This window comes from Cetorhinus maximus, chromosome 20 (genome assembly GCF_964194155.1).
Source record: "Cetorhinus maximus chromosome 20, sCetMax3.hap1.1, whole genome shotgun sequence".
In the NCBI taxonomy this organism is placed as follows: domain Eukaryota; kingdom Metazoa; phylum Chordata; class Chondrichthyes; order Lamniformes; family Cetorhinidae; genus Cetorhinus; species Cetorhinus maximus.
Genome location: NC_135898.1, coordinates 89,181,368 through 89,194,476, shown reverse-complemented (window position 1 = coordinate 89,194,476; position 13,109 = coordinate 89,181,368). Strand labels below are relative to the sequence as shown.

The following is a 13,109-nucleotide window of genomic DNA, read 5'->3' as shown; positions in this document are numbered from 1 at the left end:
TTCCCTGCAACTCTGCTAATTTTTTCTCTTCCGATAATTATCCAAATCTTTGTGAAGGGCTCAATTGAATCAACCTCCACTGCTCTAAATCCTAACCACTTACTGCGTAAAAAAAGGTTTTCCTCATGTTCTCTTTGTTTCCTTTGCCAATCACCTTAATTCAATGTCCTTTGGGTCTCGATCCTTCCATCAATGCAGGCGTTCTCCTTACCTACTCTTTCCAGAGCCCTCAAGATTTTGAACACTTCCATCAAATCTCCTCTCAACTTTCTCTTTGCCAAGAAGAACAAACCCACCTTCTCCAACCTATCCACCTAACTGAAGTTCCTCGTCTCTGGAACCATTCCCGTGAATCTTTTCTGCACCCTCTCTACTGCCTTCACATCCTGAAGTGTGGTGCCCAGAATTGGGTGCAATGCTCCAGTTGAGGCCGAACCAATGTTTTATAAAGATTCATCATAACGCCCTTGTTTTTGTCCTCTATGTACCTGTTCATAAAGCCCAGGATCCCATGTGCTTTATTAACCACTTTTTCAACCAGCGCTGCCACCTTCAGTGACTTGTGCACATATGGTCCCAGGTCTCCTGCTCCTGCACTCCCTTTAGAATTGTATCCTTTATATTGTCTCTCTTTGTTCTTCCTATCAAAATGAATCATTTCACACTTCTGTGGTGAGTTGGATGATCTCAACAATGGACGGCTGTAGGGTCGTGATAATGGTGCAGGGCACTCCTTGGCATGCAGGAGAAGAAAAATCAGCATGGTATTCCACTACCGGTCACTATCCAGCATGAGGTAGGTCAGACTGTGATGCACCCAAAGTTTGCCGACCGTGTCACCTCGAGCATGAAGAATGGCCATGTGGGCAGAGGAGATGTAGATACAGAAACCTAAACCCCAGCTGGAGCCTGTACCTTCGGGAGAAGGAGACAGCCATTTGGTGAAGTTTTTCTTTTAAGCATAGTGTTTGTATGAGAGAGCAGGATTCCCACTTGCCCATCTCTTCACCTCCACACCTTGAATACAGATGTTGCCCTTTGTAGAAGGTGGGAAATAGAAGAATTCAGGCTGATTTTGTTTTCCCCTGTCTCAAGTCCAGTTGTGGTGGAGGACAGAGAGTGATAAGGAAAAACTGAGGTTAATTCTCGTGCTAATGTTTTAACTTGCCTAAGATTAACAAACTTGGTACAAACCAGGGATCAAACATGGATCCTTCCTAACCTTTGCAGCTCACTTTGACGCTGGACAATGCACATCTGAGCTTCTGTTAACAGATCTGTGCTACAGTGACTGTCTCCGTCTCCGAATTACCCCACGTGGATTCTAACTGAAGTTCCATCCCTCATGTTTCGAACCCACCCAGGATTACAGGTATCTCCGGGACATACAACGCTCCTCGGACTGCTGTTCCCGTCACATTCTGAGATCCACACTCAGTGCCATGCGCCCCCATATGAACACACTCGACCTCTCCCTCCATCAGCACCAACTCACCCTATCTCAAAGCTGTCCTTGCCCCCAGTTTCATTTCATTCTTCATCTCATCTGATGCCTTAACAAGAAACTTTGTCTCTTTCTTTTAGGTGCTAAGGAACGCAAGCTCCCAACAACTCATTGATACCAACGCCCATCCAGGACCCTCCACCCCTTCCCGTCCCTCTGACCTCATCCTGTCTTCTAATCCCAGCCCCGGCTGTGTATTCGCCATACCCCCTGACCTTCCCCTCTCCGATGCTGAATGTTCAGTGCTCAGCAAAGGACTCAGTTTCGTACACTTACACCCTCACCTCAATGAATTTCGGGCTTGGCACGATGCTGAACTCTTCTTCCGCCTTCGTCTCCGTGCTCACTTCTTTGGGCAGGTGTCCTCCCCCCATCCCACGGATCCTTTCACCCACCTCCAGAATTCTCCCTCCACCCGGACCCTTCCCTCTGGCCTCTTACCTGCTCGTGATCTTTTCATTGAGAACTGTCGGCGTGACATCGGCCGTCTCACTCTCTCTGCTCCTCTCACCCACTCTAATCTGTCTCCTTCTGAATTTGCTGCACTCCGTTCTCTCAGGTCCAACCCTGACTTTGTTATCAAACCTGCTGACAAGTTCCCTGGCCCCAACCGCCTCCTCTTCACCATGGACGTCCAATCCCTCTACATCTCCATCCCCCACCGGGATGGTCTGATGGCTCTCCGCTTCTTCCTCGAACAGAGGCCTGAACAATCCCCATCCACCACTACTCTCCTCCGTCTGGCTGAACTTGTTCTCTCACTGAATAGGTTCTCCTTAAACTCGTCTCACTCCCTCCAAATAAAAGGTGTTGCTATAGGTATTCACATGGGCTCCAGTTATGCCTGTCTCTTTATGGGGTATGTGGAACATTCCTTGTTCCAGTCCTACTCAGGGCCCCTCCCACAACTCTCTCTCTGGTACATCGATGACTGCTTCGGTGCTGCTTCATGCTCTCATCTGGACCTGGAAAAATGTATTAATTTTGCTTCCAATCTCCACCCCTCCATCATTTTCACATGGTCCATAACTGACACTTCCCTTCCCTTCCTTGACCTCTCTGTCTCTATTTCTGGTGATAGACTGCCCACCAATATCCATTACAAGCCTACCGACTCCCAAAGCTACCTCGACTACGACTCCTCACACCCTGCTTCCTGTAAGGACTCCATCCCATTCTCTCAGTTCCTTCACCTCTGTCACATTTGTTCCGATGTGCCACTTTCAAAAACAGTTCCTCTGACATGTCCTCCTTCTTCCTTAACCGAGGTTTTCCACCCACGGTGGTTGACAGGGCCCTCAACCGTGTCCGGCCCACCTCCCGCGCATCCGCCCTCACACCTTCCTCTCCCTCCCAGAACCATGATAGGGTCCCCCTTGTCCTCACTTTTCACCCCACCTGCTTCCGCATTCAAAGGATCATCCTCCACCATTTCCGCCAACTCCAGCATGATGTCACCACCAAACATATCTTCCCTTCACCCCCCCCGGCGGCATTCCGTAGGGACCATTCCCTCCGGGACACCCTGGTCCACTCCTCCATCAACCCCTACACCTCAACCCCCTCCCACGGCACCTTCCCATACAATCGTAGAAGGTGCAACACCTGCCCCTTTACTCCCCTCCTCCTCATTGTCCAAGGTCCCAAACTGTCCTTTCAAGTAAAGCAGCACTTCACTTGCACTTGCCTCAATTTAGTCTACTGCATTCGCTGCTCCCAATGCGGTTTCCTCTACATTGGAGAGACCAAATGCAGACTGGGTGACCGCTTTGCGGAACACCTTCGGTCTGTCCACAAGCATGACCCAGACCTCCCTGTCGCCATTTTAACACTCCACCCTGCTCTCTTGCCCACATGTCCGTCCTTGGCCTGCTGCAATGTTCCAGTGAAGCTCAACGCAAACTGGAGGAACAGTACCTCATCTTCCGACTAGGCACTTTACAGCCTTCAGGACTTAACATTGAGTTCAACAAGTTCAGATCATGAACTCTTTCCTCCATCCTCACCCCCTTTCTGATCCCCCTTTTTCAAATATTTATTTTAAAATTTTTATATATATATTTTTCCCCAACTATTTCTATTATTATTATTTTTAAAATTTATTTCCATTCATTGTTTTATCCCCACCTTTTAGCTTATTTTATCGTTTCTCCCACACCGTCCCCTCCATCTGTCATTTGCTCATTCCTTCTACTCTTGATGTCACCATTAACACCTCCTTTAGCCAGTATCACCACCGTCAACACCCCTGACCTTTTGTTTATGACATCTTTCGCAATCTCTCCTTTGCCTCCACCTATCGCTGGCCCTCTATCCAGCTTCACCTGTCCAACCCCCCCCCTTAAACAGTATATATTGCACCACATTTTTACTTCTCTTCAGCTCTGAAGAAGAGTCATATGGACTCGAAACGTTAACTCTGTCTTTCTCTCCACAGATGCTGTCAGACCTGCTGAGTTTTTCCAGAAATTTTTGTTTTTGTGCTATAGTCAAGGTACATATAGAGGACTAAATTCTTTTTAACATTACTGAATGTACGAACCTCTTCCAGAATCACTGCTCCATTTTGTTAACAGTCATTCCAAGACTCGCTGTGTATAAATTGCTTCCTTACGTTAAGAACAAACAAACGCCAGTGTACAAAGATGTAGGTTCGCATCAGGTATCAACATTGTCATAAGGCACCAACTCGTTGTCAGAGTTAATAATGTAACATGCTTGTCCATCATGAAATAACCTTTATGTGTGTTTGCATTTGATCTGTATAGAGATTATGAAGTCGGTGACAATCCTATCGTCTGATTTCTCCTTTTCTGATGCGTTCATGTCTTGTGTTTTAGGCTGCTGCCATAAAGGGTATTACACAAGTGGTGATCTCTAGAGTTACCATGGCCGCTCCAGGAATGAGTAAGTATCTAAATAAACACTATTTCAGTCTGTAGATAGCTCAGACCCATCTTTGGTTAGACAGGAGATAGTCTTCAGATGAGGTAATGGACCAAGATGGTCGACTGTTTGGTTGTTTAGATAAAACTGTTCTGCAGTCTTGACAGCTCACTGTTACTTAGGCACTTTGTTCAATTCTCGTTGCCTCACTTTATCAGCCTTAAGTCCGTATCCTTCTGGTTCCTTTTTCTGAAATTTAAATGTACCCATTAGTTATTTGAATACTTCGACCAGTTTAGTGCTCAGTTTGACTATTTGGTAAACTGTTAACCATTATGAGTCCTTAAATTATATCAGGTCATAATGACCCATAACTTAGTTTGCCTCGCCAATTTCTTTCATGATTTTAAACACTGGAGTCACATCCTTATTCTCTTTATTATCTTTCTAGTTTAAATCCATTAGCCTTAGATATTCAAAACACATTGGTTCATTTTATTGACTTAAAAAGTTACTTGTAAGTTGTTGTTGTTGTAGTTTTGTTTCCATGCGTGTCATTACTGTTCCTGACATCGTGCCCACCATCTCTTTTCTCACCAATTTTCTCTTCCCTGGTGTGGGCATTCACTGCTTCCTGGTTAGCACCCCCTGGATCCCTGGTTATCTGTTATCCTCCAGTGCCTTGTATAAACTCCCAGTGTTTAAGAGGTTGGGCAGCTATCGTACTAGCAACCCAGAGGACATGAGTGAAAATCCTGCAGTGAAATTGAATTTAATGAGTCTGACCATTTATTCACTGATACCTGAAATAAAGTGACCATGGAAACTACCGGATTTTTGTAAAACACTCAACTGGTTAGACCATAAGAGCATAAGACATAGGAGCAGAAATTAGGCCATTCGGCCCATCGAGTCTGCTCCGCCATTCAATCATGGCTGATAAGTTTCTCAACCCCATTCTCCTGCCTTCTCCCTGTAACCTTTGATCCCCTTAACAATCAAGAACCTATCTGTCTCGGTCTTAAATACACTCAATGACCTGGCCTCCACAGCCTTCTGTGGCAATGAATTCCATAGATTCACCACTCTCTGGCTAAAGAAGTTTCTCCTCATCTCTGTTCTAAAAGGTCTTCCTTTTACTCTCAGGCTGTGTCCTCGAGTCCTAGTCTCTCCTACTAATGGAAACATCTTCCCCACGTCCACTCTATCCAGGCCTTTCAGTATTCTGTAAGTTTCAATCAGATTCCCCCTCATCCTTCTAAACTCCATCGAGTATAGACCCAGAGTCCTCAAACGTTCTTCATATGTTAAGCCTTTCATTCCTGGGATCATTCTCGTGAACCTCCTCTGGACCCCCTCCAGGGCCAGCACATCCTTCCTGAGATACGGGGCCCAAAATTGCTCACAATATTCTCAATGTGGTCTGACCAAAGCCTTATAAAGCCTCAGCAGAACATCCCTGCTTTTATATTCTAGTCCTCTCGAAATAAATGCCAACATTGCATTTGCCTTCCTAACTACCGACTCAACCTGCAAGTTAACCTTAAGAGAATCCTGGACTAGGACTCCCAAGTCCCTTTGCAGAAGTTCCTGGGAATGAGAAGCTGCCACCCCTGAGTCTGGTCTACACATGGTTCCAGCCTGAAATTTGGTTGACTCTAGTGCCCTCTGATGTGGCTCAGCATGCCAGTTGATTGGGCAACCATAACTAGGCAAGAAATGCAGCCTTGCCTGCAGGCTGAATCTTATCCTTACCACATGTCCATGTATAGTACCACTTCTAGCAGGGGTACCTGGATCATGATCAGAAGCAAGAGCCCTACCTAGCTGCCTAGCTGAAATGAACTAACCACTACCTGCAAGCTCCCCTCCAAGATGTACTCCATCCTGACTTGTAACTTTATTGCCAATTCCCTCACTGTTGCTGGGTCAAAAACCTGGAACTCCCTCCCTAACAGCACTGTGGGTGCACCTACACCAGGTGGACTGCATCGGTTCAAGAAGGCAGCTCGCCACCACCTTCTTGAGAGGAATTAGCCATGGGCAATAAATGCTGGCCTTGCCAGCAAAGTTCACGTCCTAGGAATGAGTGCAAAAATAAAAAAACACCTCAGAAATGAAGATTGGATAAACTCTTTGAGTTTTTGTGTGTTTTTTTTAACTCCAGCAATAAACCAATGGTATACAAAATCTGATCATGCTTACTCCAGAGAGGAGAGCGGGAGGCAAGGAGTTCCAAATAACTTTCTGGGCCTCCCCATTTAGGTTGCTCTGGTCGTTGGTGTGAGGACTGTTTGAACACTTGGGTTTTCAATGAGCATGAAGCAAGATGGGAACAGATGTTTTAGTCCAAAGTGATCTCAGTTTTAATGTTTTCTATAAACATTTTTTTTTGACATTCCCTCCACATAGCTGAATGTTCCAGCTGATTGGCTTGTTTACAAAGCAGGTGAATTTGGCTTGTAGCCCAGAAATTCCTGCAAACATGTGGCCTCGTGTCCTCCCGCAGAGGTTAAAAACCTTTGGAGTGTCTTTGGCCTCAGCGTTGGCTGCAGGAGCAAATGCTGGCTGGCCAGTAGGTACAGATCCTGAATCCACGGAACAGAAAACGCAATTTAGAAAATCAAATTGCATTTATATCCCCCTATGTGCTACCGCTCTGGCAAAGGAAATATATCTTACTTCACCTCACCTGCACAGAGTCTTCCTGCAGGTGACCGGGCTGATAAAAGACCAGAGCTTGTCTCTTTTTCTCATACTGCAATTGCTCAGCAGGACATCTCTGACAGAGGATGAGATCAGGTCATTAAGTTTATGAAAACTGAAATTGAATCTCTCTTTAGTATGAATGTGATAGGTAGGTTTCCTTACAGTTATCGTACTGATTAACAATTTACACTGATTTGACTGATGTTGCCATGGCACAGAATGCTCCTCTCAGGAGAATGAAGGGGTTTTTTTTGGCAATCTGACTGAGAAGCGAAGTGTTCAGCCTGCAGGGAGAGATGCCGATGTTTTTCAAAGTGCCTTGTTTAAACAAGTCACGGATTAAGCCGCGCCCAGGTGTTACTGATCACTCTTTGGCTCTTGGCAGCTAGGCGAGATCTATGACTGTTGCTACGCAGATACCAGTTTTGCCTCCAGAAATAACTATTCAGTCACTCCAGAGTTCATTGCGTTTATCACATTGGTACAAAATATTTTCTCAGGAGTTGCCTTTCCCATTAGCTGCTGCCGAGGAACAGGAAAGTGCTGTTGATATGTCCACATAGCTGGTTATCTGTGCTACAGTGAACCAAGCTTCTTTGCTTTCTTTCTTCTCTCTTCATTTTGAGTCAAATAGTCAGACTTGGCTTCATTGAGGGTTTTTGACTCCTGAAAGTTAGTCTAGGAGTGCTGTAAAGAGCCATGGTACTGGCCAGTGAATAGACAATGGATTATTTTATCTGCTGCTTCCAGCATGATGACACTATATTGTGTACCTAATTTCTCAATGAATCATGGCGCAGTCTCAACACCCAAGACAGATTCTGCACAGATTCAATATGGAGGGTGGTTAGAATATAGGAATCTCTCGGGAGCTAGTCATTGAAACTCTCCAGGCTGAGTGGACCTCCCTCTGCTTGTGAGGCTGAATCTGGACTCCTTAGGAAGCCTCCCTCTTGTCTTATTGAGGCTAAATCTGGACACTTTAGATCTGGCTTGCTGAAAACCAATGTGCTTGTTGTTGTCATCATCAATTTACCACAACACTCCCTCTCCCTTCCTCCCCTAGTGTAGCACTTCTCTAACAAGACCACTCTCTTCATCCAGGCTGGCCCACCCCTTCCCCCGGCCCACCGCCTGCAACCCCCCCCACCCCTCACCTCTCCAACTGCTTGTTGCTTATAGGGAGAGATATTCATTCAGTGAAATAGATTGTAGCCAAACTCCCACTTACCTTCTTGGCCACAGTTGCCATTGTGATGTTCATCTCCTTGTGCTCCAGGTCCTCAGCTCATACCACCTCCCACCCCCTCCCCACACATCCCCAATCGTTGTCCCAGTCCTTCCTGTACTCTATTACAAAGTAAGCCCCAGTTCAAGTGCTAAAACGAGATTTAGTTACTCAATATACAGCTGGCAGAAACATATGTAAAGAAAATGTAAGCGAGGGAGTTGAGAACTAATTGTGCAGTTGCAAATGGGAGAAGTTGAGGTCATCAATGCTTAAACTGTTGAGCAATGTTGCTTCCTGTCATAAGAATATAAGATTTGGAACCCTCAAGCCTGCTCTGCCATTCAGTAAGATCATCTCTTTAAAATTGAAGGATTAAAATAAAATAGAACAGCTATTCACTCACATATATCCTAATGGGAACTGCAATCTGTTTTCTTCACAGAGAATAACAGATGGCTAGGAATGCCATAACTAGGGTGTAACCAGCTGAAGGGGTTCAGATGATATTATAAGCCATAAGAACCAATCTCCAGAGGTTTGTAAATGTTGTCTGAACCCTTACACGCTTGAGGCAACCCATTCTCCCATGTGTGTTCTGTTTTGCTGTGTGAAATTTAACAAAAAGTTACTTGAGAGTTCCTGTTCCTAATTCGTATGCTCCTGGTCATTTCTCACTCCTCAATGTTAAGTTACTGTTGTCAATGTCTCTGTCACGGTGAAGCTCAGGTTATATAAGCTTTTCCGTACAGCTTGACATCTTGGCTCAAGATCTTTGCTGTAAATTGGTGCTCCCTTTCAACGGACATGAATAATGACTTTTGTAATTATTTAATTTCATTTAAAAGTTGCTTCAATGAAAGGGGAACCCTATAGACCCAGTCCTCTGGTATGTGCTGAACCATCTACTCCCTGCCATGATTATGGTAGAATCTTTACAATGGATCTCAGTGCCCCTGGTGAGAGATGGTGAGAATGGGGCAGGGGTGTAAAATACAGTCAGCATTCCTTGCTCCTCATTATTATCTAGTGGTCCCTGTAGGAAAGGACACTTAGATGGTGACATCATTAGGCTAGATTGTGATGCCCCTCATGGTACAACAACCTGGTTGGGCAAGGTCTGATGCCTGTAGGATTGTAATCATGCATGAATCTGTGTGTTCAGAGGAAAAGAAAATCACAGGGGCAAGATTATGTTGGTTCTCTGTAGAGCAATCCAGTCAGTTCCCTCCAGCCTTCTCTATTCTGGAGAACAGAACCCCAGTCTGTTCAATCTTTTCTGATAGGTGTAACCTCACAGTTCTGGTATCGTCCTTGTAAATCTTTTCTGCACCTTCTCCAGTGTCTCTAATATGGAGACCTGAACTGTGGCACAGTACTCCGTGAGTGGTCTGCCCAGGTTCAATACCATTTTAAGAATAACCCTCTCTGCCTTTTAACTCTATCCATTTAAATGATTGTCCAGCATGTGCAGCAAGTCACCAGGCAGCTATGCTAACTTAATACATACTTCCTGATTAAAAGCTCAGGCCAACTCCAGTGTTGGTGACCTTTTGAAACAGGATGGGTGTTGTACTTTGCTATTTACTACTAAAATGGAGCGAAGTCCTTGGTGACGTGAACAGGCAAATCTAATCTTAGAACTGTGGCCTAATCAGGGTTCTGATCTCTTGTCGCTGCTGAAGTTTCTGCAGTGCTGAGTGATAACCCCCCCATTCTAAGTCACAAGACTGGGCTGTTGTCAGTGAATTGCTATAGCAACCAGGCTAATTAAAACAAAACTTGCGGCAGAGTTCAGCAAAGCAACACACATGGGTTGTAATCCCTCATATATAACCAGAAGCTGACACAGAAGAACTCTCGGCAGTGATGAGAAGGGACCACTCAAACTTCAATACAGGTGCACCTCTGCTATAAGAGTTAGCCTGCAACATAACTTTTAACTGCTTCTGAATAAAGGATTATTGAAAGAATGCTACCTGTACAAGGAATGACCCCAATCAATATATACACCAGTGCCAAAATAATTTTAAAAGACTTGCATTTATGTAGCATTTTTCATGACCTTTGTCCCAAAACTCTTTGCAACCAATGAAGTACTTTTAAAGTGTAATCGATATTTTAATGTGGTAATTTTCACACAGCAAGATTCTACAGACAACAATATGATGATGACATGATTATAATTTTGTTGTGAGGGATATGTATTAGTCAGGAGAATTGTTCGAATAGGGCCTTAGGGTTCTTTCACACGCATTTGGAGGGCAGACAGACTTCAGTTTAATGTCTTATCTGACAGTGCAGAACTCCCTCAATACCACATTTGAGTGTCAGCCTAGATTGTGTGCATATACCCTGGTGGTACTTGAACCAATGACCATGTAACTTAGAGGTACCCACTGAGCCACAGTTAACACCTTCAATTGCTTACCTAAAGAAAACCTGGCATTCTGTGCTTCCGTCCTTTCCTGCCTGCCCCGAAGTGTTCCAATGATATTAGTTCCAAGGAGGTGCTGCATCTATCCTGGGGCCAAGCATCCGTTTCATGGAGGGTCGCGAGTTTGGATAAACCTGGGAGTTGATTTGGAACAAGGAAACACTCAGTTCTCGGTAACTGCTGCATAATCAGCTGGCAGAGAGCATTCCAGGATATGGTTCGGGTTGTCTATAAGGCTGGATTGAAGCGGCAGGATTAATTGAAGTGATTGGAGCCCACTCTAGGTTTTAGGAGGTCTTATTCTGCATTTGATGTCACTGGAGTGCCTTTGTATTGAAGGAAGACTCTGAAGAATTGTGCTTTTCAGAGAGGAAACCGGACAGTATTTCAGTATCGGTAATGTGCCTACCTTGTATTCTTTGTATACCAGTAAATTCTTGGTAATGTACAAGAGGTGATGGAGTTGGAAGAAAGACTTCAGAAACCAATTCCACAGAGGCACCTAGTGCGCAGAGAACGCGGCGCGTTGTGACAGTTGACATGGCAACACTGAATGAGAAATATTGATAGAAAGTCGTGAGCAATCTTAACAGGAAACTAGATTTGTGGACAGGGCATGCACGTTTTACACCTGATTTTTAATAATATGTGGAAAGAGGGCGAATTTGGAAAGGCAGTTATTTCTTTAACCTTTCTTTCCCTTTAAGCAAAAGTGCATGTTTAAGATCTACTGAATGAACATCACCAGAAAAATTGCAAACAAACAAAATATCTATCAATGTTGACCTCACAAAAGGAGATGAGATTAAGTGTTTGATCTTGTCCTGATAGTATATCAACCCAGAAACTTACAGTGACTAGCTGCATAATACTATGTCCTCTAGAAAGAAGGTAAGTTTCAATTAAGATCAAAAGGATTTCCATGGGCTCTTGAATTCTCACTTGATTATTCATTTGTCTTTGCAAAGTAAAGCCCTTCCCACGTCCTTTATGAACAAAAAAGATACAGAAGCAAACTACTGTGGATGCTGGAAATCTGAAATAAAAACAGAGAAGGCTGGAAATAATCTGGTGGCATCTGTGGAGAGAGAAACGGAGTTAACATTTCAGGTCAATGACCTTCTATTAGAGTTTCTAACACAGGAAGTTGCTGATCTTTTTTTTTCATTACTTTCCTTTTCTTTTCTAGTTATTCTCCCCATCATGATGGAGCATCTAGAGAAATATCCATTTATGCAAGTAAGTGGAACCTGTTTCTAAAAATAAAATCCAACCTTATGATAAGACTTCATATGCTAAAGGGGAAGCCATTTTGAAGAAATACCCAATGCTATGGCAGCTCCCTTGACCCTTAGCGGTATATTGTAAGCAATATTATAACTACATATGGTTAAGCAGTAACATAGTACCAGTATTGGAGCTGCTCAATGTGCTAGCAACTTCAAAAGCAATTGGAAATGATTCCCTATCTCTAATATTTCTCTCTTGTTTTTACGAAGCTATTCGTAATTTCAATTGTCTTATTGTCCAGAAACAGCATGTTTAGTATCTTTGTGAATCCTACCAAAATCTTTTCTTTGGGGGAAAAAAATAGCGCAAGAAATTCAAGTGATATATATTTCTTTATTCTTACTGCTCCTTTTTTCTCCCTTCTGCCTTAGGCTAAAGATGTTGACCCTTATTAAGGTGCAGTTCTATGCCTGAGAGGTGCTCTCCTTAACATGCCTAGCTGGATGTTCCCAATGAATAAGCCAGCCCAATGTCACCCAGGCTGTTCAATAGTGAATGGCCGACACAGCGTTGCAGTGGGAGAGAGGGTGGTAAAGAGCTGAGTCTGACTTTGTCTCACCCGTCATTCAGTTATTTGTATGTCCATTACACGTTGCTGCTTAAGCATCAGGACTAGGATCTCTTTTATAAGAGCGTAAGAACATCAGAACTAGGAGCAGGAGTAGGCAATTCAGCCCCTCGAGCCTGCCCCGCCATTCAATACGATCATGGCTGATCTTATTTCGGCCTCAACACCAATTTCCCGCCCTCTCCCCATAACCGTTCAACCTGTTACTAATTAAAAATCTGTCTATCTCCTCCTTAAATTTATTCAGCGTCCCGGCATCCACTGCACTCTGAGAAGGAGAATTCCACAGATTCACAAACCTTTGAGAAAAGTAATTCCTTCTCATCTCTGACTTAAATCTACCACCCCTTAGCCTAAAACTATGGCCTCTCATTCTAGGATGCCCCACAAGGGGAAAAATCTGCTCCACGTCTACTTTGCCTATCCCCTTTAGCATCTTATATACCGCAATTAGATCTCCTCTCATCCTTCTAAACTCTAGCGAGTA

The 13,109-nt window shown here is 44.2% G+C and overlaps 1 protein-coding gene and 1 long non-coding RNA gene across 3 annotated transcripts in view; one reads left to right on the top strand and one right to left on the bottom strand.

Annotated features, from left to right (window-relative positions):
- The window catches only part of sfxn2 (sideroflexin 2), an 89,762-nt gene that overhangs the window by 51,378 nt on the left and 25,275 nt on the right, over window positions 1-13,109 (top strand). For both annotated transcript variants that reach the window (XM_078565130.1, XM_078565131.1), the window contains exons 8-9: window positions 4,345-4,411; window positions 11,954-12,003. In XM_078565130.1, coding sequence (XP_078421256.1) covers window positions 4,345-4,411; window positions 11,954-12,003 — 117 coding nt within the window. The remainder of the gene's footprint in view (window positions 1-4,344; window positions 4,412-11,953; window positions 12,004-13,109) is intronic.
- The window catches only part of LOC144694562 (uncharacterized), a 67,416-nt gene continuing 58,321 nt past the window's right edge, over window positions 4,015-13,109 (bottom strand). Inside the window, exons 2-3 of the long non-coding RNA XR_013579775.1 lie at window positions 10,759-10,898; window positions 4,015-4,639 (exon numbers count right to left, since the gene is read on the bottom strand). This is a non-coding gene — a long non-coding RNA (uncharacterized LOC144694562). The remainder of the gene's footprint in view (window positions 4,640-10,758; window positions 10,899-13,109) is intronic.